At 35.2% G+C, this 27,281-nt stretch overlaps 7 protein-coding genes across 7 annotated transcripts in view; 6 read left to right on the top strand and 1 right to left on the bottom strand.

Moving 5' to 3' along the window:
• The window catches only part of LOC129786413 (calcium-transporting ATPase sarcoplasmic/endoplasmic reticulum type), a 642,650-nt gene that overhangs the window by 190,742 nt on the left and 424,627 nt on the right, over window positions 1-27,281 (top strand). The window lies entirely within an intron of this gene.
• Window positions 1-27,281, top strand: part of LOC129786498 (3'(2'),5'-bisphosphate nucleotidase 1) — a 1,077,868-nt gene that overhangs the window by 651,807 nt on the left and 398,780 nt on the right. The gene's annotated exons all lie outside the window — the stretch shown is intronic.
• Window positions 240-1,737, top strand: LOC129786491 (inhibitor of growth protein 1). The gene is made up of 4 exons (XM_055821573.1): window positions 240-521; window positions 587-808; window positions 875-1,377; window positions 1,452-1,737. The coding sequence occupies exons 1-4, from the start codon at window positions 386-388 to the stop codon at window positions 1,656-1,658; spliced, it is 1,068 nt and encodes a 355-aa protein (XP_055677548.1). The 5' UTR covers window positions 240-385; the 3' UTR covers window positions 1,659-1,737.
• LOC129786829 (intraflagellar transport protein 81 homolog) lies at window positions 1,897-4,932 on the top strand. The gene is made up of 2 exons (XM_055822073.1): window positions 1,897-3,438; window positions 4,452-4,932. The coding sequence occupies exons 1-2, from the start codon at window positions 1,897-1,899 to the stop codon at window positions 4,875-4,877; spliced, it is 1,968 nt and encodes a 655-aa protein (XP_055678048.1). The 3' UTR covers window positions 4,878-4,932.
• On the bottom strand, window positions 4,926-12,212 carry LOC129786441 (protein asunder). Its single transcript, XM_055821481.1, has 3 exons — window positions 12,195-12,212; window positions 6,917-7,080; window positions 4,926-6,853 (listed from the first exon to the last, which is right to left on the bottom strand). The coding sequence occupies exons 2-3, from the start codon at window positions 7,049-7,051 to the stop codon at window positions 4,982-4,984; spliced, it is 2,007 nt and encodes a 668-aa protein (XP_055677456.1). The 5' UTR covers window positions 7,052-7,080; window positions 12,195-12,212; the 3' UTR covers window positions 4,926-4,981.
• LOC129786828 (uncharacterized) lies at window positions 12,951-15,037 on the top strand. Its single transcript, XM_055822072.1, has one exon. It carries the CDS (start codon window positions 13,007-13,009, stop codon window positions 15,035-15,037), a length of 2,031 nt encoding a protein of 676 aa, XP_055678047.1. The 5' UTR covers window positions 12,951-13,006.
• On the top strand, window positions 14,434-23,775 carry LOC129786526 (uncharacterized). Its single transcript, XM_055821619.1, has 5 exons — window positions 14,434-16,274; window positions 16,486-16,667; window positions 17,237-17,381; window positions 19,270-19,361; window positions 23,127-23,775. The coding sequence occupies exons 1-5, from the start codon at window positions 16,265-16,267 to the stop codon at window positions 23,205-23,207; spliced, it is 510 nt and encodes a 169-aa protein (XP_055677594.1). The 5' UTR covers window positions 14,434-16,264; the 3' UTR covers window positions 23,208-23,775.

Below are 27,281 nucleotides of genomic sequence, written 5' to 3'. Positions count from 1 at the left end.
AGTTCAAATAATTTTTTAAAGGATAGTTTACACTTTAGTGGTTCATTTTCCCCAATTTTTCAGCGCTCCAGGCGATTTCGGCAATTTTTTAATGCAAAAATCATAATTTTTCTCAGAAAAACGTTAAAAAATTGCAAAAATTGCGTAAAACTGTAAAAACGGATTTGCGCGCGAAATGAATCGACCTACGCGTTAGGTGTTCGTATGAGAAGCAAGAAAAATAGATGGCAGCACTTAAGCGTTGCATGGCCTACCGGGTTCGCCACAAACGCGTTTTTTTTGTGTTGTCAAAAAATTTGCGTAAAAAAATAAAATCCGCGTCTTTTCTGCCCAAAAGTGAAAGAATCCGCGAAGCAGCGCAATTTCTTCCGGAAGTAGTGCTAAAATGCTGAATCAAGTTGCCGTGGAGGCGCTCTATTCAGCCACCTACGTGGAGAATTACTTGGATTCCGTGGAAAATCTGCCGGATGATGTGCAGAAGTATCTCTCACGTATCCGGGAGATTGATGTCCAATTCCGAGGTATTTGTGAGCCTCACTCCCATTCAGCTCTATCCTATTAACGTGGAAAACTTGCCCCTTTGCAGCTCATCTCCGAGATTCAGACTACTACTACGAGCAATGGTCAAACTGCCCGACGAGTGAATTGGAATCTGCCAATGCGAAGAGATCCAGAGCCATGGCTAGGATTCAGCAGAGCTTCATTGCTTCCCAGGAGCTTGGGGATGAGAAGCTGCAAATTGTGACGCAACTGCAGGAATTGATTGACCAGAAGACGCGACAACTGGAGCACGATTTTAAGAATTTGGGTGAGTGTGGGTGTCAGGAAGAGATTTCTTGCGTGTTTTGTGGGCTAAATGTCTTTCCCTTCGTAGATTATGGCAAAGATGACGTAATAAACGATGTGCCGCAGAAGGAACAGAGACTTCCTAGTCCAACGATGAATCTTAGCATTACGGGACTCACAACGGCTCAGCAGATCTTTGTAGCATCCCCCGTAGCAGCCAGCACATCGGGATCAGGTACAACAACTGCCCGGGAGAGTTTCAGTGGCTCCAACAGCAATGGGGAACGTGCTTCCAAACGAGCCAGGCGCACCCGGGCTGATACTCTTGTTGGCAGCGCCGATCCGGGAACGTCAGACAACAACACCACCGTGAATGAGGTCACCCCAGCAAAACAGAGCAACAACACAACACAAAATACCGGAAGTGTCCAGAAGAAGGGTACCGGACAGACGGGCAAGAAGAAGAAGCGCAAAGCTCGAGGAGGTGCTGCCCAAGGGAGTGGGAACAATCAAACACGTGATCGTGATGATACTCCACCAGCAGAGGAGCCCATTGATCCCGATGAACCCACGTACTGCCTCTGCGATCAGGTGAGATCTCCGCTCTCCATTTGGATTTTTTTTTCACCGGAAATTCAACAATTTTTTAATTACTTCTTTCACAGATTTCCTTTGGCGAGATGATTCTGTGTGACAATGATCTCTGTCCAATAGAGTGGTTCCACTTCTCCTGTGTCTCCCTCATGTCCAAGCCTAAGGGGAAGTGGTACTGCCCCAATTGTCGCGGAGATCGGCCAAATGTAATGAAACCGAAAGCACAATTCCTCAAGGAACTTGAGCGCTACAACAAGGAGAAGGAAGAGAAGACATAGGCCAGGCTCCTCAGGATGTCTTTTACAGAATTATTATGTAATTTAATCTCATTGTAATATCATTTATGTGTCATCAAAACCACGAGTCTTTTCTTTTGCCCTTCCGCCGCTTGTCCCCTTTTTTGCCCTTCCAGCTGATGTTTCCTTGACAACGGCACCAGGACAACAACGAAATCGATCCAGGCGGAGACATTAGAATTACTTTCAAAGTATTAACATTTCTATTAAATAAAGAAAGATGGAGGATCTCAAGGAACTCGTGAATAAAGTGAATTCCATCCTGGATACAAACTACAACATGATATCCTTTGATTCCCTCTCTCCGGAAGGATTAATCCAAGTCCTCGTGGATGTTCTCGCAAAGCTCGAATGCTGTGAACATTTGGATGCTCGTGGGGGGAATTTTGAGGAAGTCAACAGGAAAATCATTGAGAGTCTCAAATGCATCCAATATCGCCCCAAAGAGGAATTCACGAAGAATCCCGAAATGTTCCGTCGTGGCCTGGCTAATGGGGAGAAGAAGGTGATTTATCCCATAATCTCGTGGATTTGGGCAAATAAGGATACCATCAAGGAAGTAGCCTACCTATCCAAGTACCTAATGCCCTTGAATTTACCCATTGAAGCACGAGCCATTCCGGAAATCTCCCGCCTCTGGGAGCAATATCAGACGGTGATGCAGGACTTCGTGGACATCCACAGGGCCTACAGTGTTGCCCAGGGAGAGGGAAATCGCGCCAAGGAGCTAAAGAATGACATTGGAGCCATTGAGATGGAAATTGAGAATGTCAAGAAGCGCCTGGAGCGTACTCAGCTGCGCCTGGATAAGATCCCGCAGCAGGAACTCTTTCTCGAAGCAGGGAGAGCGCTGAGAATTGAAAAGGATCGCAATAAAGAGTTGGAATCGCAGCTGGATGAGCAAAAGAGGACCATTGAGAGGAATAATTTGCTCCATTCGAGACTCCAAAAGGAACTATCTACAGCACAAATGGCAACAGCTAGTACGGGGCCAAAGAATCTCCTGGACACACTCATTGATGAGACGCAGGTTATGGATTTTATGCTCAAACAGAAACTCCCCGTTGAGCTGAAGGAGAAGCAGGATGAGATTGTTCTCATGCAGCGTGTGCTTGAGGAGCCAAAAATTACGGAAGAATATCTCACGGAATTAAATAGAAAGATTGAGGAAGTCAATCAGGAAGTGCAGTCCTTGGTGGAGGCTAGGATGCACGAGCATAGTGCTCACAACGACACATTGGGACCATTTAAGCAACAAGCAGCCATGGTGAGGCGCAACAAAGAGCTAACGCTTGAGCAGCTGGATAAGACAACCAGGGAACTTCGAGAACTCAACGCGACACTCGAGGTGAAGCAAAAGGAACTCCAGGACACGGTTGGGGAGGTGATTCTACGTGGAGATGAGCTCAAGAACTACGTGAATACACTGCGAGCAAAGAGCTCCGTCTACAAGCAACATCGTGCCGAGCTGGCTTCTCTGCAATCCGAAGAGATGGACTTGCAGAAGACATTTGATAATCTCAAATCTCAAGATCCCTCAATTCAGGCATCATTCACGGAAGAGGGATCAACTGAGGAGGATATTTTGCGTCCAAGCTCACCGCAGGAAGCTCAGGGAGTTGCTGAACTTTCGAGACTCGTTGAGGGACTCTCAAGAGCCACAATGGCTGCCCGGGAGAGGCTCGTACCTCTCTCACAGAACATTCGTCCACTCCGGGAAAAAATTCTCGAGCTCAAGGATATACATGAGTCTAAGAAGCAGGTAAAGCCACTTGAAGTTTGTAAACCTTTTTTCCTGGAACAGTTTGATAAGTTCCCGGAAAGTGCTATAAGTGTCTGGAAGTTGTGCAGTGATCCTGCATATTGCATCAGGAAGTTTCTAAGGAATTCTAGGAACATCCCATTCATCACCCGGGTGATATTTGATGTCATCTTTAGGTCAAAATCTATGTTTGCAATTCAAACAAGAATTTATTCAATATAAAACAAACTGAGGCAGTCCGTTCGGCGTATGATTTTGATCTGAAAACAATATTCTTTTACTTCTAATTCTTTCCTAATTTTAGCTATAAACTTTCGTGAGATATAATTTAATCCCTCCTCAATCGAGCCTTTTCTTTTAATCTCTCAGACTCTTCTATCATGTAAAATAAAACTACATAACTTCACATTCTTACGAAAGATCATCCATTTTTCTAACCTTGAATTCTTCCTTTCTTCTTTGAGTCCACGTGACTACCTTTGATCATCTATTTCCTTTTATAACCTCCTGTAGAACAAGAAACTTAATTATCCACCTGCTATTTTACTATTTTCTCTACCAATTCTTATACGTAAAACTCAGTTTTATCTCTTAATTCCTTCTTAATATTGTTTTTTTCACACAAGGGTCTTTTCGCTTCTACATATTCATCGCCGCGACTATTCCTCAAATATGGCCGACTGCCTCTCTATTATGAACTTAGTCATATTTCATACAAATCTCAATCTGAGCTATCTTCATAACAAACATTTTAAACTAATTGCAAAGGGAACTTCCTAAATGGACAGATTTGGACCCAAAGATGAAATCAAGGATCAGCCGGGTGTTGAAAAGTAGATTCCTAAAATCCAGAGGAAAATTCCTGATGCATTGGGCAGGATGAATGTACAACTTTCAGCTACTTATGGCACTTTCCGGGAACATAAAAAAAAGTGTACAAACTTCTAGTTGCTAGCAGAAAAGAACGTCTGGTCTAATGACCGATTTTTAACCATTTTTCAACCATTTTCAAGGCTTATGATGCATTGAGTGCAACACTAAAAGCCGAATCAGCTTCAATGCAGAAGGATTGCAATGAAACGGAAGCTCTCATTGGGAATTACGAGGAGGAATGGCGGGAATTGCAGCTAGAGCAGGAAAGGATTGAGCAGCTGCTCAAGGGAATGGGGCAGGATGCTGCAGATACGAAGGCAGCCTCATCCATCGGGGAGGCCTTGACGCATCAAATAAGGGATGAGGAAAAAGCCATCTCGAGTTTAAATGAGGAAAATCAGCGTCTCCTGTCTCTCAGGGATAAACGTGAGAAGCAGGTTGAGCTCTGGGGGGATCTCAATAAACTCCTTCAGGTGAAAATTCAATGTCAACGCGAGAGGAAGAATCAGGGAATTGGGGGTGTTTTGCACGTTGACAGAGGAGCGGAAACGTTCACTCTTCAGTAATTTCCTCACGAGAATTTTCCCAAAGATTTCCCAGATTTGCAATAAATGTTCAATTTGAAAAAAGCTTTTTGTATTATTTACCCATGGAAAAATTCTCCGGCTTCCTATTTCATTTCCACTTCCCTCGCTGTGGTGTCCTTTGCCCCGAGATTCGAATATAGCTTGGCTATCTGTCCGGGAGGTGTACAGAGTCTCCCGCCGAAGTCCAGACGTTTCTGCGCGACATTCTTCTCCGAAGCTGTAATGATGTCCAGGAGGGATTTATTCTCACCACTCGTGAGCTTCTTCCCAATTGCTGACATATCCACAGCTGATGGGGGCGACATGGGGGAGTCTGTTGTAGCCCTGATTACGTTGCTCTTGTGCGCGGCTTCTTGAGCGTCAAATTCTCTGTGAGCTGGATCAAATGTGAACTTCTCCGTGGAATCTGATCCACGAGATCGGCATTCACGGATGCAGGCAAGGACAGTTTTGTGCCCAACGGAGCTTCCGGACGTTGCCACAAGAATTTCAAGTTCAGACCAAAAGAGACGGTACTGATCCTCCTTTTTACTCCCTTTGAGCCTGTGTCCCATACTCGGAAGCGGCAGATGCTCATGCCGTGCCTCCAGACCCACTAGATTGTACACCACCTGCTGACACTGAATGATATCCTCATCCGTGAGCTCTGGCTTGGCGATGAGCGTGAGAAGAGGATCGAGAAATTGCCGAACGCTGTAGAGAATAGTCGATCCAAGGGTAATTGGCCAGTACTTCGTGTTCCGATAGATCTTTCTCCGTAATTTGGAGAGATTCTCATCCCTCGGACGCTCAGGTGTGGGTCTGAGGGGGATTAACTTGAAGCGCTGCATGAGAGTGCCAAAATCGGGAATTCTGTAGTCAGTTATTCGCCCACCAACACCTTCGGATATTGATGGGGGATCCTCGAGGGAACTCCGTGCAATACTGAGGGAATGAATGAAGATCTCCCCGCCGTGGGCAGAAAGCAAGTGACTCGTGAGCTTCCCTCCGGACTTCCGTGGCATTTCCAGCAACACGGAGCGCCCGTTGAGGAGGAAGTTAATGAGGCAGGAACTTGGGCGGGAAGTCACATCCACGGGTGTTACACGATACTGTGCCAGGCATGGCTGCATCTCTGATGATCCACAGCCACGTGGGGTGCACCACTTCAGGGTGACTGTCTCATAATTTGCCCCCTCCTTCGTGCTCTTGGGCAGGATTAGCTCATTGCCCAGGATGACTGAATGAGCGATGCTACTGTGGAAGATCTCAACGTCATAATTGGCACTAGAGCTGGCATTTTGCTCCTCCTTCATCGGGATACCAGTAACAGTGGTGCTGGCCAGGTCGTAGTGCGACAAGATGAGATGTGTGAGGAGGTTTGAGATGTCAGAAGCACGGACAGAGTGAATTTCAGACTTGAAGATGGGCGAAATGTCCCTCAGGGGTCTATTGGAGACCAGGAGTTCCGTATTTGCTGGACATATGTTAACAATGACCAGGTGCACGTGAGAGATCATAAGGGAATCCTCATGCGCGGCTGAGATGGTGTTCTGCTGAATGAGAACCGTGTGAACAATATCCTCCAAGCTCTTCATGCTGGCATCATCCCTGGCCGAGGTGATGCAGATTATTCTGCCACGATTGATCAACTTCTTGCTGTCACCCGCGTGGATGGTTGTAATGGAATCCCTCTGGAATTCCGTGGCCTCCGCAAGAGCCTCAATAGCCGCCCTTAGCCCATGAATAACCGAATATTCCGTCACCTGGCCAGTAGATCGTGGCGGGGTTCCGATCATTGACATGGCATTGAGAACGTGAACAGTGTTCTGCGTGGTGGCATTCCAGGTGTTCACGATGTGAGCCGCACTGTCACTCACAATGAAGCGTACGAATTTCCCCATCGGGAAGAGATCCCACACAATCCGGCAGTACTCCACTGTTGCCTCCACGGAACACGTCCAAAGGGATTTGCTCTGAAAGACAAAACAAAGCAATCAGTGGGAATTCAGAAAGAAGAAGCTGAAGAAGGTGCATACAATGATGGGCAGGGGCGACGCTGGGAGCATAGATTTGGAGGTCAGGAAGTCCAGATTCACGCTGGTTTGGCTGGAGATGCCAAAGTAGGGCGTGTGGTCCAGTACAAACACACTTTTGTGATTAAAATCGTTCATTTTCCTAGCTTAAAACACCCGGAAAATATCCCGCTACCGCATGTCATATGATATCGTTAATATTTGTCATACGACATGTTGGGTATGTTACTGGACAAATATCGGACATGTTTGATTTTTGTCTACCTGACAAAGTACAACTTTTTCAGAGACATTTACATTGCTTCCGTCACAGAATCTCATATGATTTGTCATATGACTGTTATATGACAACATTAGACAATTTTGCATGTGCGTCATATGACTTTCTTACAACATGTTTATAGGTTTGTTTTACTTCCGGTTACAACATTTTGTATGACTGTCATACAATACGTAGTATGAATGTCAATCAATATGTCATTAAACTGTTATATTAACTGTTGTACAATTGTCAATGGACATGTTGTATGATTGTAATTAGACACGACACGTAAATGTCAATTAACGTGTCTAATGATAGTCATACAACATGTTAATTGACAGACATATAACATGTTGTATGATGGTTTCATAACGTGTTGATTGACAATTTATACTACATGTTGTATGATAGTCATACAATATGTTAAATAAAAGATTTTCTTTTTTTTCACTTTTTTTTTATTTATCCACACTCCACGTATTCTGCGTCCTCCTCCTCCACTGGGGGGGTACTGGGGGGCGCCGTTCTCGAGCAGCCTATAACAAAATAATAAAATTTTTATATAAAAAATTGAACATAATATGGGAACCTGGGGTAAAACGGTGAATTTTTGGGAGATAATTTTTCCTGAGTTCCGTGGAAATATTTGAGATTTCCCGTGACGACTATCTTATAGCAAATTTTCCGGGCTACAACTTTGTCTCAGACGATTTTTCTCTATCTCAACGGAAAAATGCTTTTTCAGGCCATTTTCCAAACCCTTCGACATTTTCCAGTTTCAAAAATCCTGGGGTAAAATGGTTAATTGCGTTTTTTGTTCGCTACTCTTAATTTAATGAATTTCTTTTAGTAATGCACTACAATATCTATTAAGAATGAGAGATTTGTGTAAAAATTAAAACTTTTTTTTAATTAAAAAAATACAAAAAATAAAAAAAAAAACCTTAAATTTCAGAAATGACCTTTTTTAGTTTATAAAAATTAGTAATAGTGAGTGATCAAACATCCTAAATTGTATATAATAGTTATACTGATTGAGAAAAAATATCTTTTCAAAAATTTAAAAAGTTATTTTTAAAAAAAAACCCAAATTCACCAATATCTTCAAATTTTGATATGTTCTAGCCTGACTTAATATCTACCACCACTCCGAAAATAAAAAAAAATCTATGACACCGTTTAGAAGATATAGCCATTTGAAAAATTCTTGTATTTTCAAAAGTTCTAAGAGCCATATCTCTTGAACGATCGGTCCGATTTTGCTCAATTTGGTATCAAATTAAAGGCTTTTTATTTCTCTACAACTTTCTAGAATATTAGAAGTGTCCAGAACCATTCCTTAAGGTCAAAAAATGCCAAAAACTGTTTTGGTAAAACAAAAATCCGCCATTTTGTGTCCTTGGGGGTGACCTTGAAAAGGTATCGAAATATATATTAAATCATAGCTTATTTTAATACCTTTCCAAAACAAGTCACGAAATTTCTGTAGGTCTTGTAGAACTTGAGATATGACCATTTTTATCTATCAAATTGCTTAATTTCACAAAAAAATCAACTTATTAATAATTAATTTTCTAGAAAAATTGTCATTTATCACGGTGCGGGAAGTGAGGGGAATGTGGGGAAGTAGTGAAAAAAAAATAGCAGTTGCGGTCAACTTCGTGGCAAATTTCTCACGAAGAAAGTGTGAAAAATGAGTGAAAAATGTTTTTCCCTAATATCTTATTCTGCGTGTTTCCGGGTGGCGAATTTGTGATGCAAGGGGCAAGAGGACTATATAAGGAATCTATAGGCACTAACCCGACAACTCCAGTTTGTATAATTTGGGAGAAAATTGGCCTTCTTTTTGGGGTCGTTCAACGACCCCACCTTCGCATTCTACGTAACTACCAAGGCCTCCGCATTCCAAAGGTTAAATGATTGATCAAATGAAAAATTATTAATTATATTACATATCATCACGTTAGTCCAGGATATGTTTTTTTAGAAGTCGTTTTTTTTTTCAACGCCGCCAACTTTATTGAATCCATGCCAATCTTAATTTTTTCTTAAAGAAAACTTGAGGAGTTCTTAAGAAAATTAAAAAAATAATAAATGTTGCTAAAGAAAACTTAATAAATCATAAGTTTTTCTTAAGAAAATTTATGTCATTTGCATCAATTCTGATAAAAATTTCTTTTCTATCCTAACAATTTTAAAGTTGTTTAAGATTTTTACAGAAGGTGTTCTTAAATCGTTCTATTGTAATTCTATAAAAGAAAAAAAAAACTTAGAATTTGTTCTTTTAGAAAACATTCAGAAAGATCTATCAAATGCGTTAGAAAAATAATTTTTCTTCAAAATCCCGATTAAAGAAATAAATAAAATGTCAAAATCTTATGAGATTCTTCCCAGAATATTAAAAATCTTACAACTGTCAAATTTTAAGAAAAGAAGATTTATATCAGAATATACCTCATTCTTAGGAAAACTAATTACTTTTCCTGTTGGTACAATAAAGAATTATATTTTTTGCAAATTGATTTTGAAACGCTTAACGAATGCTATAGACCGAGTAAAAGATTTTTTTTTCTTTTTTTAATGTACGACAGACTTTTCAGTTTTTTTTATAAATACTTTTAAAAAACAGTAATTTATGGATGTGTAATAGATCAAATTATGAATCTTACCTTGGCTTTTGGAAGGTTTTTTTTGCAGTATACGCTACTGACTCTGTCTAGGCAGACATCCTGAAATATGAAATAAAAAAAAAAGAATTAAATAAGGGAAAAAATATTTCAATTGCAAAACATTATGAAAATAACACAGAACTTAAGTTTATTAGACTTTACCTTACTTTCTCGTAAGTTTTCCTAATCTAGGTGGCTGGCTTTCCAGATATTTGCTCATTAAATCTAAAAAAAAAGAAAATGTAAAAAGAATTTATTCGTTCAAGTCATAATCATTAATGGAGATTTATTTTATTATCGTAAAATGAGTTTAAAGTAACTTAAGAAAAGTGAAATAAGAGGAATCACAAAGATAGTAAAAATACGTAGAATTGCAGCTAAAGAAATTTTAGGATAGAATTTTGCATAAGTTATTTTTTAAGCATCGAATTTCTAGACAAATATTAAGGAAAAAACTCCCTGAAATTCACGATTTTTTTAATCAACAATTTTTTATAAAACAAGCTTAAGAGGAGGTATCCAATAGAAGCTGAATTAGATTTTCTAATTCCAAACAAATCAATTTCCTATACCCCTTCTTAACTCAATCATATTCTTTACTAATTTTGATAAAATTAGATGTCTTTACCTTTTTTGTCATTCCGCGTTACTTTCAGTGTTTATCACCCGGCACGGCACATTAATTGCGGTTCCACATTAATTGCGACCACCCTGATGATTGTTGCCCTTTTTAATGACGATTTTTGCTTCCTCGCTGTAAAAAGCCAAAGAAAAAATTACTTTTTCTCTAAAAAAAAATCTTTCATAGAAACTTACGTAAAATCCTCGAAGTTAGTCTGCTCTGGAAGCGTCTCTTGTTTGTCTTCCACTGACCTAATTGGCTGCTACTCCGGATCAAAATGACAATCAAGGAGATCCGTTAACTCCTTGTCATCCTCCTTGAGTTCCCGCAGCTCCACAATGACATCTTTAATATCACCGAGTTTCTCCTTCCGTCAGATGTTCTGCAACTTTGTCATGTCGAAGCCCTGCTCTGCCAGGACACGTCGAAAGGTGACACCTCTCACACGATGGTAGAGAGTCGCCTTGAAGTAGTTGACAAAAATTGTGCTCAGAGAATTCTGCCTGTCCAGAATTGTTTGCTGCATACCCAATTGCTAAAGGTTCTCCTCAATTGTCGTTACCAATAACAGTCGATTTTGGCTTCTTCTCTTCCTGCTTTTCAGGCATAGAAGGCGTTTCAATTGCCTCCAGAGCAGCTTCCTTCACCTTATTGGGTTCTCCACCTTCCTCAACTTGCTGGTCCTGTTGCCTCCGGCTTTTGCTCTTGACCTTTCTGCTTTTGTACACCATTCTCCTTAACAGCTGCTTCCGGTTGCTGCACCGCAGCAGCTCCAACATCTTCCTTTTTCACCTCAACAGAAGATTATGCACAACTGATGTCGTTGCCTTGCTGTCGGATTGAGATTCATGTACGGCATTACGCATCACCCAAAAAGAGAAAAAATGAATTTTTCATTACAAAAAAAATTATTTGTTTAAAAAAAATTCAATAAAAGCCTAAAAAGTCAGGGAAAAGTCTGCTTTGTAAAACTTACATGATATTTAGTATTTTCCGGAATACTTTGGTGTTGATTCAAGTCCGGCAAGAAGAGAAAACATAACCTGAAAAGAAGAGAAAAAATATTAGGATTTTCATGAAAATATTTTTGATTATCAGTTTATCCTCCACCACACAATCATTCTACTAATTATTATGCACAAGATAAAAGAGGAAAAACATACTTACATTGCCATTTTCCACCGAAAATTGTGAATTTTCTTCACAGCGTCAGCATTCCACCATTTTTGCACTTTTTTTCTCCAAAAACACTAGCGCCGCGCAGAAATTTGGCGGAAACAATAATTTTGCAATTAATTTTTATTTTTCCAAATTTTCTTTCAGAAAACGAGAAAAACTATGTAAACGCATCAAAAAGTCTCATACAAAGGTCAAAAAAATAGAATTTCTTCTCTAAAACATAAATTTTTGCATAAAATTGATAAAATCCATAAAATATACGTAAGACATGTCATACAACAGTCTTAGGATATGTTATATGTAAGTCATATGAGATATCTCTAACATCCGATTGCAAAAAATGAGCAATTTTTCGTTAGAAAACTAGAAAAAACACCTAAAACCAATTTCTGGACTCTTAAAATAACTCAGAAACATAAAATTTCCCCTCCAAATTATATATTTTTGCATAAAATTTACACATCAGACAAGTCATATGAATGTCATACAACATGTCCACTACAAATCATATGTCATGTTTCACGGCATCAAACTCTGCGGTAGCGGGATTGTTCTCGGAAAATCAAACCCGCTACCGCAGAGTTTGATGCCGTGAAACATGACATATGATTTGTAGTGGACATGTTGTATGACATTCATATGACTTGTCTGATGTGTAAATTTTATGCAAAAATATATAATTTGGAGGGGAAATTTTATGTTTCTGAGTTATTTTAAGAGTCCAGAAATTGGTTTTAGGTGTTTTTTCTAGTTTTCTAACGAAAAATTGCTCATTTTTTGCAATCGGATGTTAGAGATATCTCATATGACTTACATATAACATATCCTAAGACTGTTGTATGACATGTTTTACTTATGTTTTATGGATTTTACTAAATTTTCTAGAAAAATAAGGATTTAGATGATAAAATGTTATGTTCTCACCATTATATGAGATCGGAAAATGTTTTTTGAGAGTTTTTTCTAGTTTTACGTGGTTATTTTGTGAAAAACTCGAAAAATATGAACGTTAAAGAAATTCAAAATTTGTTGAGAAACACATTTGAAACATTTAACCGAAAATCTTTCTTTTCGCTCCAGCTGTCATCAAGAGAGGTACGTGCGATTTTTTTTCCCTAAATTTTCTCAATTTTCACCAACTTTCCTCAACAATTTCCTTGAAAATGTTTAGGAAAGTTTCATTTGACCCTACAAGGAGAAGGAGAATGTTGAGGCGTGGCAATTTTGGGCCCCGGAACCATGCACAAAATGCGCATCTTTCAGAAGGGGATGGTGAGCCACAGCATTTGGTCACGACTCAACCATCTCCTCCTCCTTCATTCCTTGTCCTGCTCTCTCCACACGTGAGCAGTGACGAGGAAATGAATTCAGAGGACGACGTGCTGAACTATCTTGTTCAGACAGGAGCGGTAACTCCTGATTTTCCAGCAGATCTTGACCCTCCATCAGAGGCTGCTTCTTCATCAGAGGCCGCTCCTCCATCAGAGCCGGATCCTCCATCAGTGCCTGACTTCCTTTCAGAGCCTGATTTTAATTATTCAGAAGAGCCTGAGAGAGGAAATCCGATCCCAGGGCCTTCTCGAATTGCAGAGTCAAGCTGCATTTGTCCGATGAGCAGGAAATTAGATATAGCTTCACATGTAGAGCGAAAGCTTGGCAAAATTGTTGTGGAAGAGAAGCTGAAGGATCATACGGTAAAGAGAGTCTTGCGCCTTTTTCATGAGATTGGCTTTGAATCTCTTCCTCTCACCAAAGCCACTCTAGTACACACTCCCAGGGCTAAAGTCATCACTCGTTCAGTTCCCCCTGGAGAGTATTTGCACTTTGGAATTCAGGATTTTTTGCTTTCTTTCCCTGATGAATCGTACATCGCTTCTTTGAGCACCATTTCTCTCGATGTACATATTGACGAAGCGCCGCTTTTCGGCAATCGTCTGTGGGCAATACAAGGTGCATTTCCAAAGCAAAATCAATTTTCTCCATTCCTTATTGGAGCATATGTCGGGAAAGAGAATCCTGAATCGCGAGATGAATTCCTTTCTGAATTCATTGATGAGTGCAATTTGCTAATGGAGCAGGGCATTATTTGCACGAAGGACGGCCTTCGTAAGCCTTTTCAAATTAATCTCTTTTGCGCAGACTCTCTCGCCAGAGCTTTTGTCACAGCCACCCAATATCCCACAGGATATCATTCTTGTTTTAAATGCGATCAGATTGGCTTCAAGATCGGTAGAAGGACAGCCTTTTCTCTTACTGTTGCTTCTCCACGCACTCAAGAGACATTCCGTCTCAGACAAGACCCACTGCATCATCATTCAATGGTCCCTTCGGGACTTGAAAAGATATCCAATTTTGATATTGTGGAACAGATCATAATTGATCCAATGCACATTGTGGATTTGGGTGTTGTTAAAAAGATGATTGAGCTCTTTTATAAAGAGGGATGTGTTGGATTTAAACTTTCTTCTGATGGTCAAATTTCTATCGATCAATTTTACTGTGCCCTTGCTCCGTTCATACCAACAAATTTTGCTCGTGTCCCTGTTGGATTTGATGACCTCTCAGATTGGAAAGCCACTCAATTCAGATGCTTTGGAGCTTATACCGGCCTCATCACATACCATGCTTTTATGCCAAACGATTTTTATCGTCATTTCCTTTTGCTATTTTGCAGCATAAGGTTGCTCTCCAATTCTAAGATGAGTGAAGCTGATGTTCAATTGGCCAAGAGCCTTCTTGAAAGTTTCGTTTTGCAATTCCCAGATTTTTATGGGCGAGATAGAGTAAGTTATAACGTACATGCTTTGCTGCATTTGAGTGATTGTGCTGCAAAATTTGGGCCACTACCAGGTTTTGCAGCCTTTCGATTTGAAAATTTTTTTCGCGAAATAAAGGATAATGTATCCAAGACACATCAGATTCTGGCTCAACTTCGCAATAGAAATGCTGAGCAATCTTATATTGCACGTTCTCAATATCAGTCATCTTCATCTGCCGCGTTTGCTGATCCACTTCCACAACACAGCCAAAGCTATGGCTCGAATTTCGCTTATAAAACATTTGCATTTTCAAATTTCACTATTACAGCAGGTCGTCGGGATGGGTGCTGTATGCTTACTGGAAACATTCCTGTTTCTGTGCTTGCTTTTGGAAAGCAAAATGATATTGATGGATTCATTGGCAAGAGGTACCTCAATCCCAGACCATTTTTCCTTTCTCCAATTAACTCACTCGATGTGGGAGTTTCTATTGTCGATGAGCTCAACGAAGAAACTGAATTCTTCCCAGTCTCGCAAATTGAGAATAAAATAATTAGAATTCCTTATGAGGGTTCCTTTTTGCTAATAAATTTGCTTCATTGCGAGACACCCAAGGAACCAAATTCTAATTAATTCTCATTTATCACGTAATTCATTCAAATTTCCTGCTTTACCTCTGAATTCAATTCCTCATGATTCCAACAGGGTTGGGCGGTTTGTTTACATTTTTACATTTTACGTGCTTTTTTACATAGAAAAAATTCCTTTCTTTACATAATGTTTTCTTTACATACTTTTCATTAAATTTTAATTTTACATAAATAATGTAAAGAAAAGTAATGGTACCAAAATATTTCATTAATTGAAAAAAAATTTAAAAAAAATTGAATTTAAAGTTGATTTTATTAGCATTATTCAAAATTATTAAACAAACAGAAAGAATTAATTTGTTAAAGGTTCATCTAACTTTAACTTTTAACTTTACTTTTAACAAAAGATGATTTCTCACCTAAGTTTTTGACCAATCAGTAATTTTGCATACATATTAAGAAAGAAATTTAAAACCTTTTAAAAAAATTGACAAACTTTTTACAAAATTAATTTAAAGACTTAGTTAATCAATTAAATTAATTTTTATAATGAAAAATCGAACTTTAGGGTTTTCCGATCATTTCTCCCTCAATTATTGTTTTTACAAATTCTTTACATCTTTTTTACATTTCTGGAAACCACATATCTTTACATTTTTTTTACATGTAAAATGTAAAATTTACATGAAATTGCCCAACTCTGTGATACCAAATTTCATTGATTCAATATTTGATGCTGATAATAAAACTTTTTTTTTCTAGTTCCAGGTCAAGATTCCTCCGACTGAAAACCCCAAATTGATCCCACATTTGCCCCAAATTGAAAAAAAAACATTAGCTCCTGATGATAAGATTTTTATTTTTAAGGTCCCTCCCACTGAAATACCCCAAATTGATCCCACATTTGCCCCAAATTGATCCCACATTTGCCCCAAATTGAAAAAAAAAACATTAGCTCCTGTTGATAAGATTTTTATTTTTAAGGTCCATCCCACTGAAATACCCCAAATTGATCCCACATTTGCCCCAAATTGATCCCACATTTGCCCCAAATTGAAAAAAAAAAACATTAGCTCCTGATGATAAGATTTTTATTTTTAAGGTCCATCCCACTGAAATACCCCAAATTGATCCCACATTTGCCCCAAATTGATCCCACATTTGATGGTAATGATGAAAAAGATTTTTTTTTAGAATAATAAACTGCTTACAGATCGATCGCATATATACCTTCAATATCCTGAGAGATCCTGAGAGAAATACCTACGTCATGGGTGACGGTGAGTAAAAATTATTTTGAATTGTGGGTAATCTCACGGATATTTTGTGCAACCTCATCTAACTTATCAAATGACTTCTATAACTCACGGTCAAGGGTCCCCCGAAACTTTTCCAGGTCATCACCGGTATCTATAACTAGTCCATTCACTCTATTGATACTCTGCGCCTTATCTTCGTGTGACTTAATATTTTTTTTTTATTTCTTTATAGAAAATCTTTTAAAGAAAATATTGGAGCATCTCCAACGAACCGCGGACCGAACGGATAGAAATGTCTATGCGTGCTTGGCATACCTTGAGCCCCCGGCGAATCCCCATTTCCCAATCAGGAGCATCGAAATGCTTGAGAGAGCTTTCAACGATTGGGATAATCAGGAGGAAAAGGCGAAAATGGTATGTAGCGTTATTCATGTATGTTATTTTTTTTTAAGATTCTCATGAATTTTCATTGATGCTTTATTTTAAATTAAATTATATATCATTAGAATTGAGATCTAGGTTAAAGTTACCAAATATATAATAGAGGTAACAGGGGTCAAATAGTGAATTTGAAAAAAAAATTAAAATTAATATCTCAAAAGCAGTGGGAGATCATCTGTCTAATTTCGTCAGTAGTTGCACATCATAGTCCTGCCTAAGCCTAGAAAGTTTCATAATAATTGATCCAATATTTTAGCTTTTATTTGAAAAACAAATTTTTCGAACTTCAAAGTTACTTTGACCTCTCAATTACAAATTAAGTTTTGGCGAAATTCTCTGCAATTTTTTTTATCCAAATGCATTTTTAAATAGAGTAGGGGAGACCGGGGTAAAAATAGTCAATTTGCATAAATTCTTATCTGCAGGATTTCACAAGGGCAAGAAAATTTCCTCGATGAACCCATAGGGACTTACGGCTTTTTCTTTTTTCGCCCGCGATATCCTAATTTAATTATTAAATTGGTATTATTTCGGTATTATAGATTCGCGAATTGACATCGATAATTCAGCGTGACAATTGGCTGCAGAACGTGATAGATGAAGACTTCATCCGGGATCATTTTAACCTCAACGGTTCGGGTGGCCTTCGAAATATAAAGGAAGTTTCCTTTTTGAAGTACTGCACTGGTAAGTAAATTATAATCTTTTAAATTATTATTAGATGTTCATTTCGTATATCAATTTCATTCTACATACATCTTCTTGACATTACTATATATTCTTCTTTTCTCTATGTAAAAAAAATACTAGAAGAAAGTCTCCTGTGCCTCTCTCTAAAATTGGTAAAAGAAGAAAATTCACGAAATTAAATTCAATACATTCTGATTCACACAGACGAAAATTCCTTCCTTTTTTAAACTGAAATTTTGTCCAATAAATTCAATTTTCAACCTTCACAGTAACATCGCTTAAAATTATTCATAAATCCTTAAATTTCTCGCAATGAGCATCGATTAAAAAAAATCTAAAATGCAAACTGTCATCTTTAAGCTCCGAAAATTACTTTTCCTTACTCTACGTTTTAATTTATCTATTTTTCATTCTCTAATCTCTCGAAAATGAAATCTTCAATGTACCTCTGTCAAATTAATTTAAATTCCCAAAATTCTTCTTCCACCCAAAGCTTCACGCCAATGTGGAAATAATTTTTTAGGCCTACCGCAACGCGGAATAAAACCTTTGGACTCTCTTTCGGTACCCCCTTTCTCTTCGTGATAAAGAAAATTTTGATTTCGCCAAAAATACAAAAACTTTTCCATGGTTACATTTAAATTCTAAAGAAGAGTTTGTCAACCTGAAAAAAAAAATCACGGAACTCAGGAAAATGTTTCTCCAAAAAAAATTATTTTTTGCTCCAGTTTCTTTTAATTTATTTATTAATTTTTTTCCCTATTTTACACTGTATCTTTTAAGTCTGGTTAAATTTCGTGCCATATTCAGCGTAAAAAATCTACTACTTTATCTATTAACGAGGTAAATTGTTGCTTCGCTCCAATTTTCCTCGCTTCCCGCAAAAATACAATTTTTTTAATGTAAAACACTAATATTTAATTTATTACGGCATTTGTGGTTAAAAAAAGCGTGAATTTTATATGGGGGCTACCTGAAGGGGGGGTCTGGGGGGGGAATGAATGTCGTTGGTAAAAACCGCCTGGTATCAGTAGTCTCTGTACCAAATTTCATCACGATCGGACCAAAGGTGTAGAAATGCATAGCTGAACAGACACGATATATTAGAGAGATCTTTCTTTACTAATAGAAGATGGGAAACAAAGAAAAGTTCACTGCCAGAAAATCCCGCGAATTTTCCACTGTAGGGAAATGGTTTAAATATATAATGTTAAGCATTTTTATAGCTTTTAAATGACACCAAAAAGAATATTCTACAATCGCTAGAAATTAAAGGTTTCATATAAAACGGGAAAATTCGTATTTTTCCCAGCGTTTTTCCGGAAAATTACCACGATTTTCTTGAGTCTTTAGTAATGCCCTACGATAATTTAAAAACAAAATTTGGTTACCTCCTTGGGGACTGATTCATACTTGTATGACTAGTCTTCTTTGTAAATATTTAGTAATTTTCCGAAAATTCCAAAGAGTTTGGTAATTATTTTTAATAAATAGATTATGTAGTTACCAGTAAGAAAAACTAAACAGAAAAATGATTTTGCTTTGATAATTTTATTATCACCAAACGCACTAAAAATAGTTGACAACACTCATAGAAGGACCCCCAAAACTCACTTTTATCATAAAAGAAAAAAACGATAAAAACTTTTACTCTTAATGCCAATTCTATTATATTTTTTTTTTATTTTTGGAGACTTATGAAAGTTTGGAAATGTAGTTTTTATGGTGAATACCAAAATTCTCTTATCTTTTACGCTTAATACCAAAATGATCTTTTATCATAAAAATAAGACAAATTTTTTTAAGCTGAATATGGCCCTTCATTTCATATATATATATATTTTTTTTAATTTTCTATTTTTCATTTCTTTTCTCATTTTTTCAGATCACAAAGGTCTGGATGGTATGATAAACCAGTTTCGTCGAATTCGCGAACGTGTCAATAGACGACGTACACGCCGCCAGCAACGAAATGAAGTGAGTAATTGTCAAAAAGATTAAATTCCATCTTGGTCTATTTTAATTATATTAATTATATTAATATACATACATATATCAATTATAAATTAAAAATTCTAATTTAATAGCTAATCCCTATTGATACTTCATTTCAAAAATGACACTATCTCTTTTAATCTTTTTCTTTTTTCACCTCTTCATTAACTCTCTTTAATATTTATTATTGAATTTGCTTTCGATTTTACTTCAACTGCAATATTTTCTCAATTCATTAACGTGGACCATTTTAATATTTCCTGCTAAGCTTACCAGATAATGCAAATCACTTAGCTTTTTCTTGGTAGTACAAGGTAACCATTTTCCATGGTTATTGAATTTCGCCTTTTAATTTTCTCTAAATTTAGTCATAAAAGTCTTTTTACTCGATCGCGATTAAATTTGACATAGAGGCTCCCTATATAAGGTAGTTATCGAGTGGCCGCATTAATTTACCCCATAAAGCCCCTCTTTAGGTACCCCCATTTAAATCTCATGTATTTCTAGCTTCCTAAATGTTGTACGAAATTTAGGAGAACTTGGGGTAAAATTGTGAATTTTTGGAAGATAATTTTTCCTGAGTTCTGTGGAAATATTTGAGTTTTCCCATGACAATTTTCCGGGCTACAACTTTGTCTCAGACGATTTCTTTCTATATCAATAAGAAAATGCATGTTAAGTTCATTTTACAAACCTTGCGCTTTAAACTTTATGCCCCATCTTACCCTATATTCCTGAAGCCTCATATTTTTTTTCTCACCCTTTCCTACCCATATAAAAATTTTGCTGTTTACCACCCTTTTAGATATCTCACAATATTCAGTTCTTTCTGGAATTTTCCATCCATTACGTGAAATATTTTGTTTCCACTTCAGTAAGTTAAGTGAAAATTAAGTTTAATGAAATTGTGGAGAAGCTGATTATGGGAAAAGGATTAAAAGGACAAGGTATTGTATTACATACTTAATATAAACAGTTTACAAGTCTTTGAATTTTTCTTAAAATTTCAAATGAATGCCACTACCTAACGACACTGGATTTACTATTTCGCAGTTTTAATTAAACTACAACTAGAAACCTACGGATGATACTTCATTGAGCTCTACCTATACCTGGATCAAATTTATCCATATGTATCTGGATCAAATCCACAGAGAAATAACTACCCCCGAATTAGAAGAAAACTGTTGATCGCAGAGGTCCAAATGATTGGAAGAAAAAACCAAATTAAATCGTGAAAAATAAGGGATTGACAGTAAGTACATTTTTTTCATTTTGTAACTTAAAAAAACAATTAAATAAAATCAAAGTTAGTAAAAATCTTTATTATGATTTATTCAACAGATGATTTAGGGGTCGTGAGTTTTCCCTTTGTCTCAACGGCAGGAAACATGCGAGTTGTGCCGAGAAGCGATATTAAATCTATGAGAAGTGTTGCGGGGGAGTAAAAGGACGATTTTTCCCAGAAATTTCCATCAATGAAAGCATCCAACAGTGTTAATGGCAGTGGGAGCATAATTGATAAAGTTTTTCAGAGATACTCAGTCTCAACCTCAGTTTCTAAAACGAAATTTACTTTCCAGCAAATTTTCCATGCTCGAGAGCCGAGAGCAACACCTTGTCCGAAAAATTAAGATTGGCATGGATTCAATAAAGTTGGCGGCGTTGAAAAAAAAACGACTTCTAAAAAAACATATCCTGGACTAACGTGATGGTATGTAATATAATTAATAATTTTTCATTTGATCAATCATTTAATAATGATTTAATTTTTTTTATGGAAGAAAAGCTGCTATATCCCTTAAATCATCTAACTGGCACCGAGGCGGGAGATCAAGAAATGTGGACAAATTCAGGCAGAAAGAAAATCAATCAGAATGTATTAAAATATTAAGTTACATGTGCATAAAAAACTTGTAGAAAAAAAGAAATTAAAAAAAAATTTAAATCAAACTGAAAGACAATGTAATTAAATTCTAAAATGTTTTAATATTTAAAGCAAAACGAAAAATAACATCAATACGGTCCAAATCAAAACTGCTTGTGATTGATTTGACTGATGTTGCCTTCCTCTCCATTGCATAGTAATAGTTTCAAAAAAATATATGTAATAGCTTTTGAAATATTTATAGGCGCATTTTCGACAGTCAGCATAGTAAAGAACAGTACGTAATATTAAGTAGACGGATTTTTTTGCGTGTAAAATTACTTCAAGCTTTCAATTATAACTATTGGTATATCGTGATCCGGTCTACACACAGAAAAATTATTCGTATTAGTCGAATGCGAGTGGCATACTCACAGAAATAAACATAACCACTCTAATTTTTGGATATTATTTTTCTGTGTGTATTTCTATGTATTTTTTTTAAAGATCCAAATGCATTTCTTGAGAATATCTTTTGCTGAGTACGCATATATGTAATCCAATATATAGTGCCTATCTGAAATGAATCCAAAAGAGTTTAGATTAAAAAACATAAAAGCAATTTAGCCCTCGATTTGACCTTATGTTGTCGGTAGGAAGAAAAAAAAGGACCGAAAATGCATTTTTCCCATTGAGATAGAAAGAACTCATCTGAGACAGAGTTATAACTCATCAAATCTACAAGATGATCATTAAGAATAAGTAAATCATAACGCGTTCAGTTATAAGAGTTGGTGTCCCACAACGTGTAGAAGTTTGTTTATGCGTTGTAATGCGATTTTTGAGCAGTATTAGTAGGTAAAGTTGATTTTTTTGTGAAATTAAGCAATTTGATAGATAAAAATGGTCATATCTCAAGTTCTACAAGACCTACAGAAATTTCGTGACTTGTTTTGGAAAGGTATTAAAATAAGCTATGATTTAATATATATTTCGATACCTTTTCAAGGTCACCCCCAAGGACACAAAATGGCGGATTTTTGTTTTACCAAAACAGTTTTTGGCATTTTTTGACCTTAAGGAATGGTTCTGGAAACTTCTAATATTCTAGAAAGTTGTAGAGAAATAAAAAGCCTTTAATTTGATACCAAATTGAGCAAAATCGGACCGATCGTTCAAGAGATATGGCTCTTAGAACTTTTGAAAATACAAGAATTTTTCAAATGGCTATATCTTCTAAACGGTGTCATAGATTTTTTTTTATTTTCGGAGTGGTGGTAGATATTAAGTCAGGCTAGAACATATCAAAATTTGAAGATATTGGTGAATTTGGGTTTTTTTTTTAAAATAACTTTTTAAATTTTTGAAAAGATATTTTTTCTCAATCAGTATAACTATTATATACAATTTAGGATGTTTGATCACTCACTATTACTAATTTTTATAAACTAAAAAAGGTCATTTCTGAAATTTAATGTTTTTTTTATTTTTTGTATTTTTTTAATTAAAAAAAAGTTTTAATTTTTACACAAATCTCTCATTCTTAATAGATATTGTAGTGCATTACTAAAAGAAATTCATTAAATTAAGAGTAGCGAACAAAAAACGCAATTAACCATTTTACCCCAGGATTTTTGGAACTGGAAAATGTCGAAGGGTTTGGAAAATGGCCTGAAAAAGCATTTTTCCGTTGAGATAGAGAAAAATCGTCTGAGACAAAGTTGTAGCCCGGAAAATTTGCTATAAGATAGTCGTCACGGGAAATCTCAAATATTTCCACGGAACTCAGGAAAAATTATCTCCCAAAAATTCACCGTTTTACCCCAGCTTCCCATATTATGTTCAATTTTTTATATAAAAATTTTATTATTTTGTTATAGGCTGCTCGAGAACGGCGCCCCCCAGTACCCCCCCCAGTGGAGGAGGAGGACGCAGAATATGTGGAGTACGCTGAGGAGTGAGCGGTGTGGATAAATAAAAAAAAAAGTGAAAAAAAAGAAAATCTTTTATTTAACATATTGTATGACTATCATACAACATGTAGTATAAATTGTCAATCAACACGTTATAAAACCATCATACAACATGTTATATGTCTGTCAATTAACATGTTGTATGACTATCATTAGACACGTTAATTGACATTTGCGTGTCGTGTCTAATTACAATCATACAACATGTCCATTGACAATTGTACAACAGTTAATATAACAGTTTAATGACATATTGATTGACATTCATACTACGTATTGTATGACAGTCATACAAAATGTTGTAACCGGAAGTAAAACAAACTTATAAACATGTTGTAAGAAAGTCATATGACGCACATGCAAAATTGTCTAATGTTGTCATATAACAGTCATATGACAAATCATATGAGATTCTGTGACGGAAGCAATGTAAATGTCTCTGAAAAAGTTGTACTTTGTCAGGTAGACAAAAATCAAACATGTCCGATATTTGTCCAGTAACATACCCAACATGTCGTATGACAAATATTAACGATATCATATGACATGCGGTAGCGGGAAACAATCCCAGCAAGTCTTTGACTTTTTGACAACATATGAGACAACCCAATATTTGAGTGATGAAGTAATGGCGCGAAATTTAAATGTTTGAAAAGGAAAATGTATTTGAATGATTTTTTTTAGTTTTTTCACAAGTTTTCGTCCTTTCTCGTCCTGTTTCTTCACCGGTATTAGGCAAAATTAAACTGTGAAAATATTCCAAAACATTTAGGACAAAAGATAAGGTTAGAAAATCATTTTTTGAGGCGTCTGGAATGAATTGGATCACTAAATGAAATAATTTCTTGTAACGTTTTCTATAAATATATGATATTTATAAAAAATTCAGCGTTTTCTTTGCAAATTTTCTACCTTAAAACTGTTTCTCGGATCATTTTCCTCACTACTGGATGAAATGCGATTTTTTCAGGACTTCCTGAATTATTAATTCTGAAAAAGAAGATGCAAAAGATCGATGGGGCAAAATGAATCAAACATCTTTTTCGCGTTCCTAAATTACCCCAGTGGACGGTTTTCAAATGATGGAAAAAAGAATAAAACAAATTAATTTAAAATTCTGAATTTTATTGAAGATTTAATAGCAATATTTATATATATGTATGAAATTAATACAATTGACATTATTACATTTTACACTCTGAAACGTAAATTACAAAGATTTTCTTTCTTTTCTTTATATATAAAACACTGTAAAAATAGTTTGTCAAAATTACAAATAATGGAATAGATAATAAATTAAAAGTAATATTTTTAGAATAGAATAGAATATAGAAAACTTTCAAGTGCCACGCTTTAGTTATTTGCAAGAAAAGATAAATAATTCTATGTACTTAATCATAGAATTACAATAAAGTCAGATAGAGATAAAAAAAATTACAAAATATTTTCGGAGTAGAACTTTTTTTTTTTTTGAATGCATTTTGCTATTTATCTTTTTAATATAATATTTCATACATATATTTTATTAGTAGTTTTTTTTTAGAATACACAAGGTATTTTTTCTTTTTCATTCATCTCTAAACAAATGAGTTTTACTTCGAAAATTTTAGTTGTATTAAATTTTTTTTTTATTAATAAATTCCTTATTATCTAATAAATATATATATTTAAAATTAATGTGTGTATGTTTTAAAATGTAATTCTAATTCATTTTTGCGAACTTTGCTATAACTTTTCTTTTTTGTTTTACACAAAGATATTTTTACTATTAATTTTTCAGTATATAATACATCTAAAAAGTCGTGAAAATCGCATAAAAATTATCCATCTTATATATTTAAGAACATTTACTAATAAAAATCTTTTAAAATTTAAATACCATCTCTCATCATTTATCTCAAAATATGTTTTTCGAGTAATTTGTTTTTTTTCTCATATTACACAATATAGTTCTTCATTAATTTATAATCATCTTTTCTTTTTTTTTTAGCAAATATAATTTTATTTTGTCTTCTTTTTTTCATTATCAGAAAATCAAAAAAATATATTCTTTATTTTCTTTTAATTTTCTTCAATAATGAAATGGCCAAAAAGATTTATTTCTTTTATGTTGAAAAGTTTATCACAAATAAAATGAACCAGTGTGTGTGTTTGGAAAAGTACAATTCTATTACGGACGCAAGATAAATTGATAGCTTTTCTTAAGATGTTTTTCATTCAATTTAATTTTTTTTATTTCTCTTTTTAACTTTATTGTGTTTTTACCAAATATCACATTGTCTTTGTGAACTATCTCAAAAATTGATTGTTTCATAAAGGAAAAAGAAAAACTCATTTCTATGTAGATTAATATTGTAGGGAAACTAAGGATAGTTTGGGAAGGAAATCAGTGTAGTGTACACAAAGATTTATTTATTGCCTTTTAGCTGTTTTTTTTTATTAATTCTAAATACCATCTTTTATTGTTAATCTATTTTTTATGATTTAGTTGTTCGTTGAAATTATTAACAAGATTTCTTATCTATTTTTTCTATTTTTTATGTCTCACTTTTTCTATTTTCATTTGATGACCTGAAAAATGGTCTGAAAATTCCTCTAAAAGAAAGAAGAGATTGCAAATTGTTTGATTTAACTGAAAATTAATGTTCCTACCGATACAGGGTGCTTCACTGTTTTCTCACAAAAATAAACCAAAAATAATTTAGTATGAATGTCACAAATATTATGTGATAAAATTGGTTTATGTTGAAGTAATTGTGCAATATTTATTAATATTGCATAATATTTTCAATGAATAAAATTATTAACACTCCACACGCCAACCAGTGCCTCTATAGATCCCATAAAAAACAAATTGTTAATGTTATTTTAAAGTTTTTGCAAAAAACTTTTACGTATGTAAGTAAAACCGTACAATTTAAGTTAATTGAATAAGAATTCAATTAATTATTCTAAAAAAATTGGTATTTCAAAATGGAACCTTGTGAGGCTAAGTTAGCTTAGAACAGGGAGAGTTAAATTTATTAATTTTTTTTTGTATAAAAATCCTGCTTCCGAATTTTAAATGTTTTCACGATTTTCTCTTTAATTTTCCTTGATTTAATATTTTTTTTCTGAAGTTTTCTTTGAGAAGTTTAAACGTATTACGAACGCCTTTTAAAATTCCTATTTTATTTGGAATTTAATCTACACCTAAAACCATTTCTCTACCTTACCGATATCCTCTCAATTTTTCACTCAACTACGTGATAAATGTTATCAAAAATCTCACGAATGGATTGCAAAAAGAATTACGAAAATTTCATTGAAAGCCAATTTTGGACGTAAATTGTTCAAAAACTGATTCAAAAATTTCTTTCTTGTTAAAGAAAAGTGTAAATGAAATAAATATTTTTGACAAATAAATAATAATTAGTTTTCTAGTGCTTCCTACCATAATTTATATTTCAGCATATTTTCATTTCATTTTCCACTTTCGTTGAAATACAAAAAAGTTAATAATGAATTGTTTTTTTTTTCTTTCAAAAGATTTTGAGCAATAACATTTTGATAGCAGATTAATACATTATCTATCGAGAATAGTTTTTGCAGATATGACGTCACTTATTTCGGGTATCAATACAAAAAAGAATCCTACATGAAAAATATTTTATTTAAAAAAGCATATACTATTTGTTTTTTTTTTTTTTAATTTGGGAAGGCAAGTTAATATATTTAAAAAATCTTTATCAAAATGTCCGATGATTATTTATACAAAAATACTTCTTTTTTTTTAGAAAAAACCTGCAATTTTTGTCAATAAAAAGATTGCGAAGTATTTTACACACCGAAATCTTTTAAAAATAAAATTCAACTGAAACCAATTACACCTTTAATTACATTTTTCTTTTACTTATTGTCTCTATATAATTTTTAAGGGGTACAGTTTCGTTTAATTTCTCAATTTGCTTCTTTTGCAAAAATTGCAGTCGATTTTTTTGTTTAATTTAAAAAATGTGATTCGCTTCAAAAATTGGTGCATTTTTCTTTATTCATTCCTTTTTTGTTATATAAAAAACTGTC

Source organism: Lutzomyia longipalpis, chromosome 1 (assembly GCF_024334085.1).
Source record: "Lutzomyia longipalpis isolate SR_M1_2022 chromosome 1, ASM2433408v1".
Lineage (NCBI taxonomy): Eukaryota > Metazoa > Arthropoda > Insecta > Diptera > Psychodidae > Lutzomyia > Lutzomyia longipalpis.
This window is presented reverse-complemented; position numbering and strand designations above follow the sequence as displayed.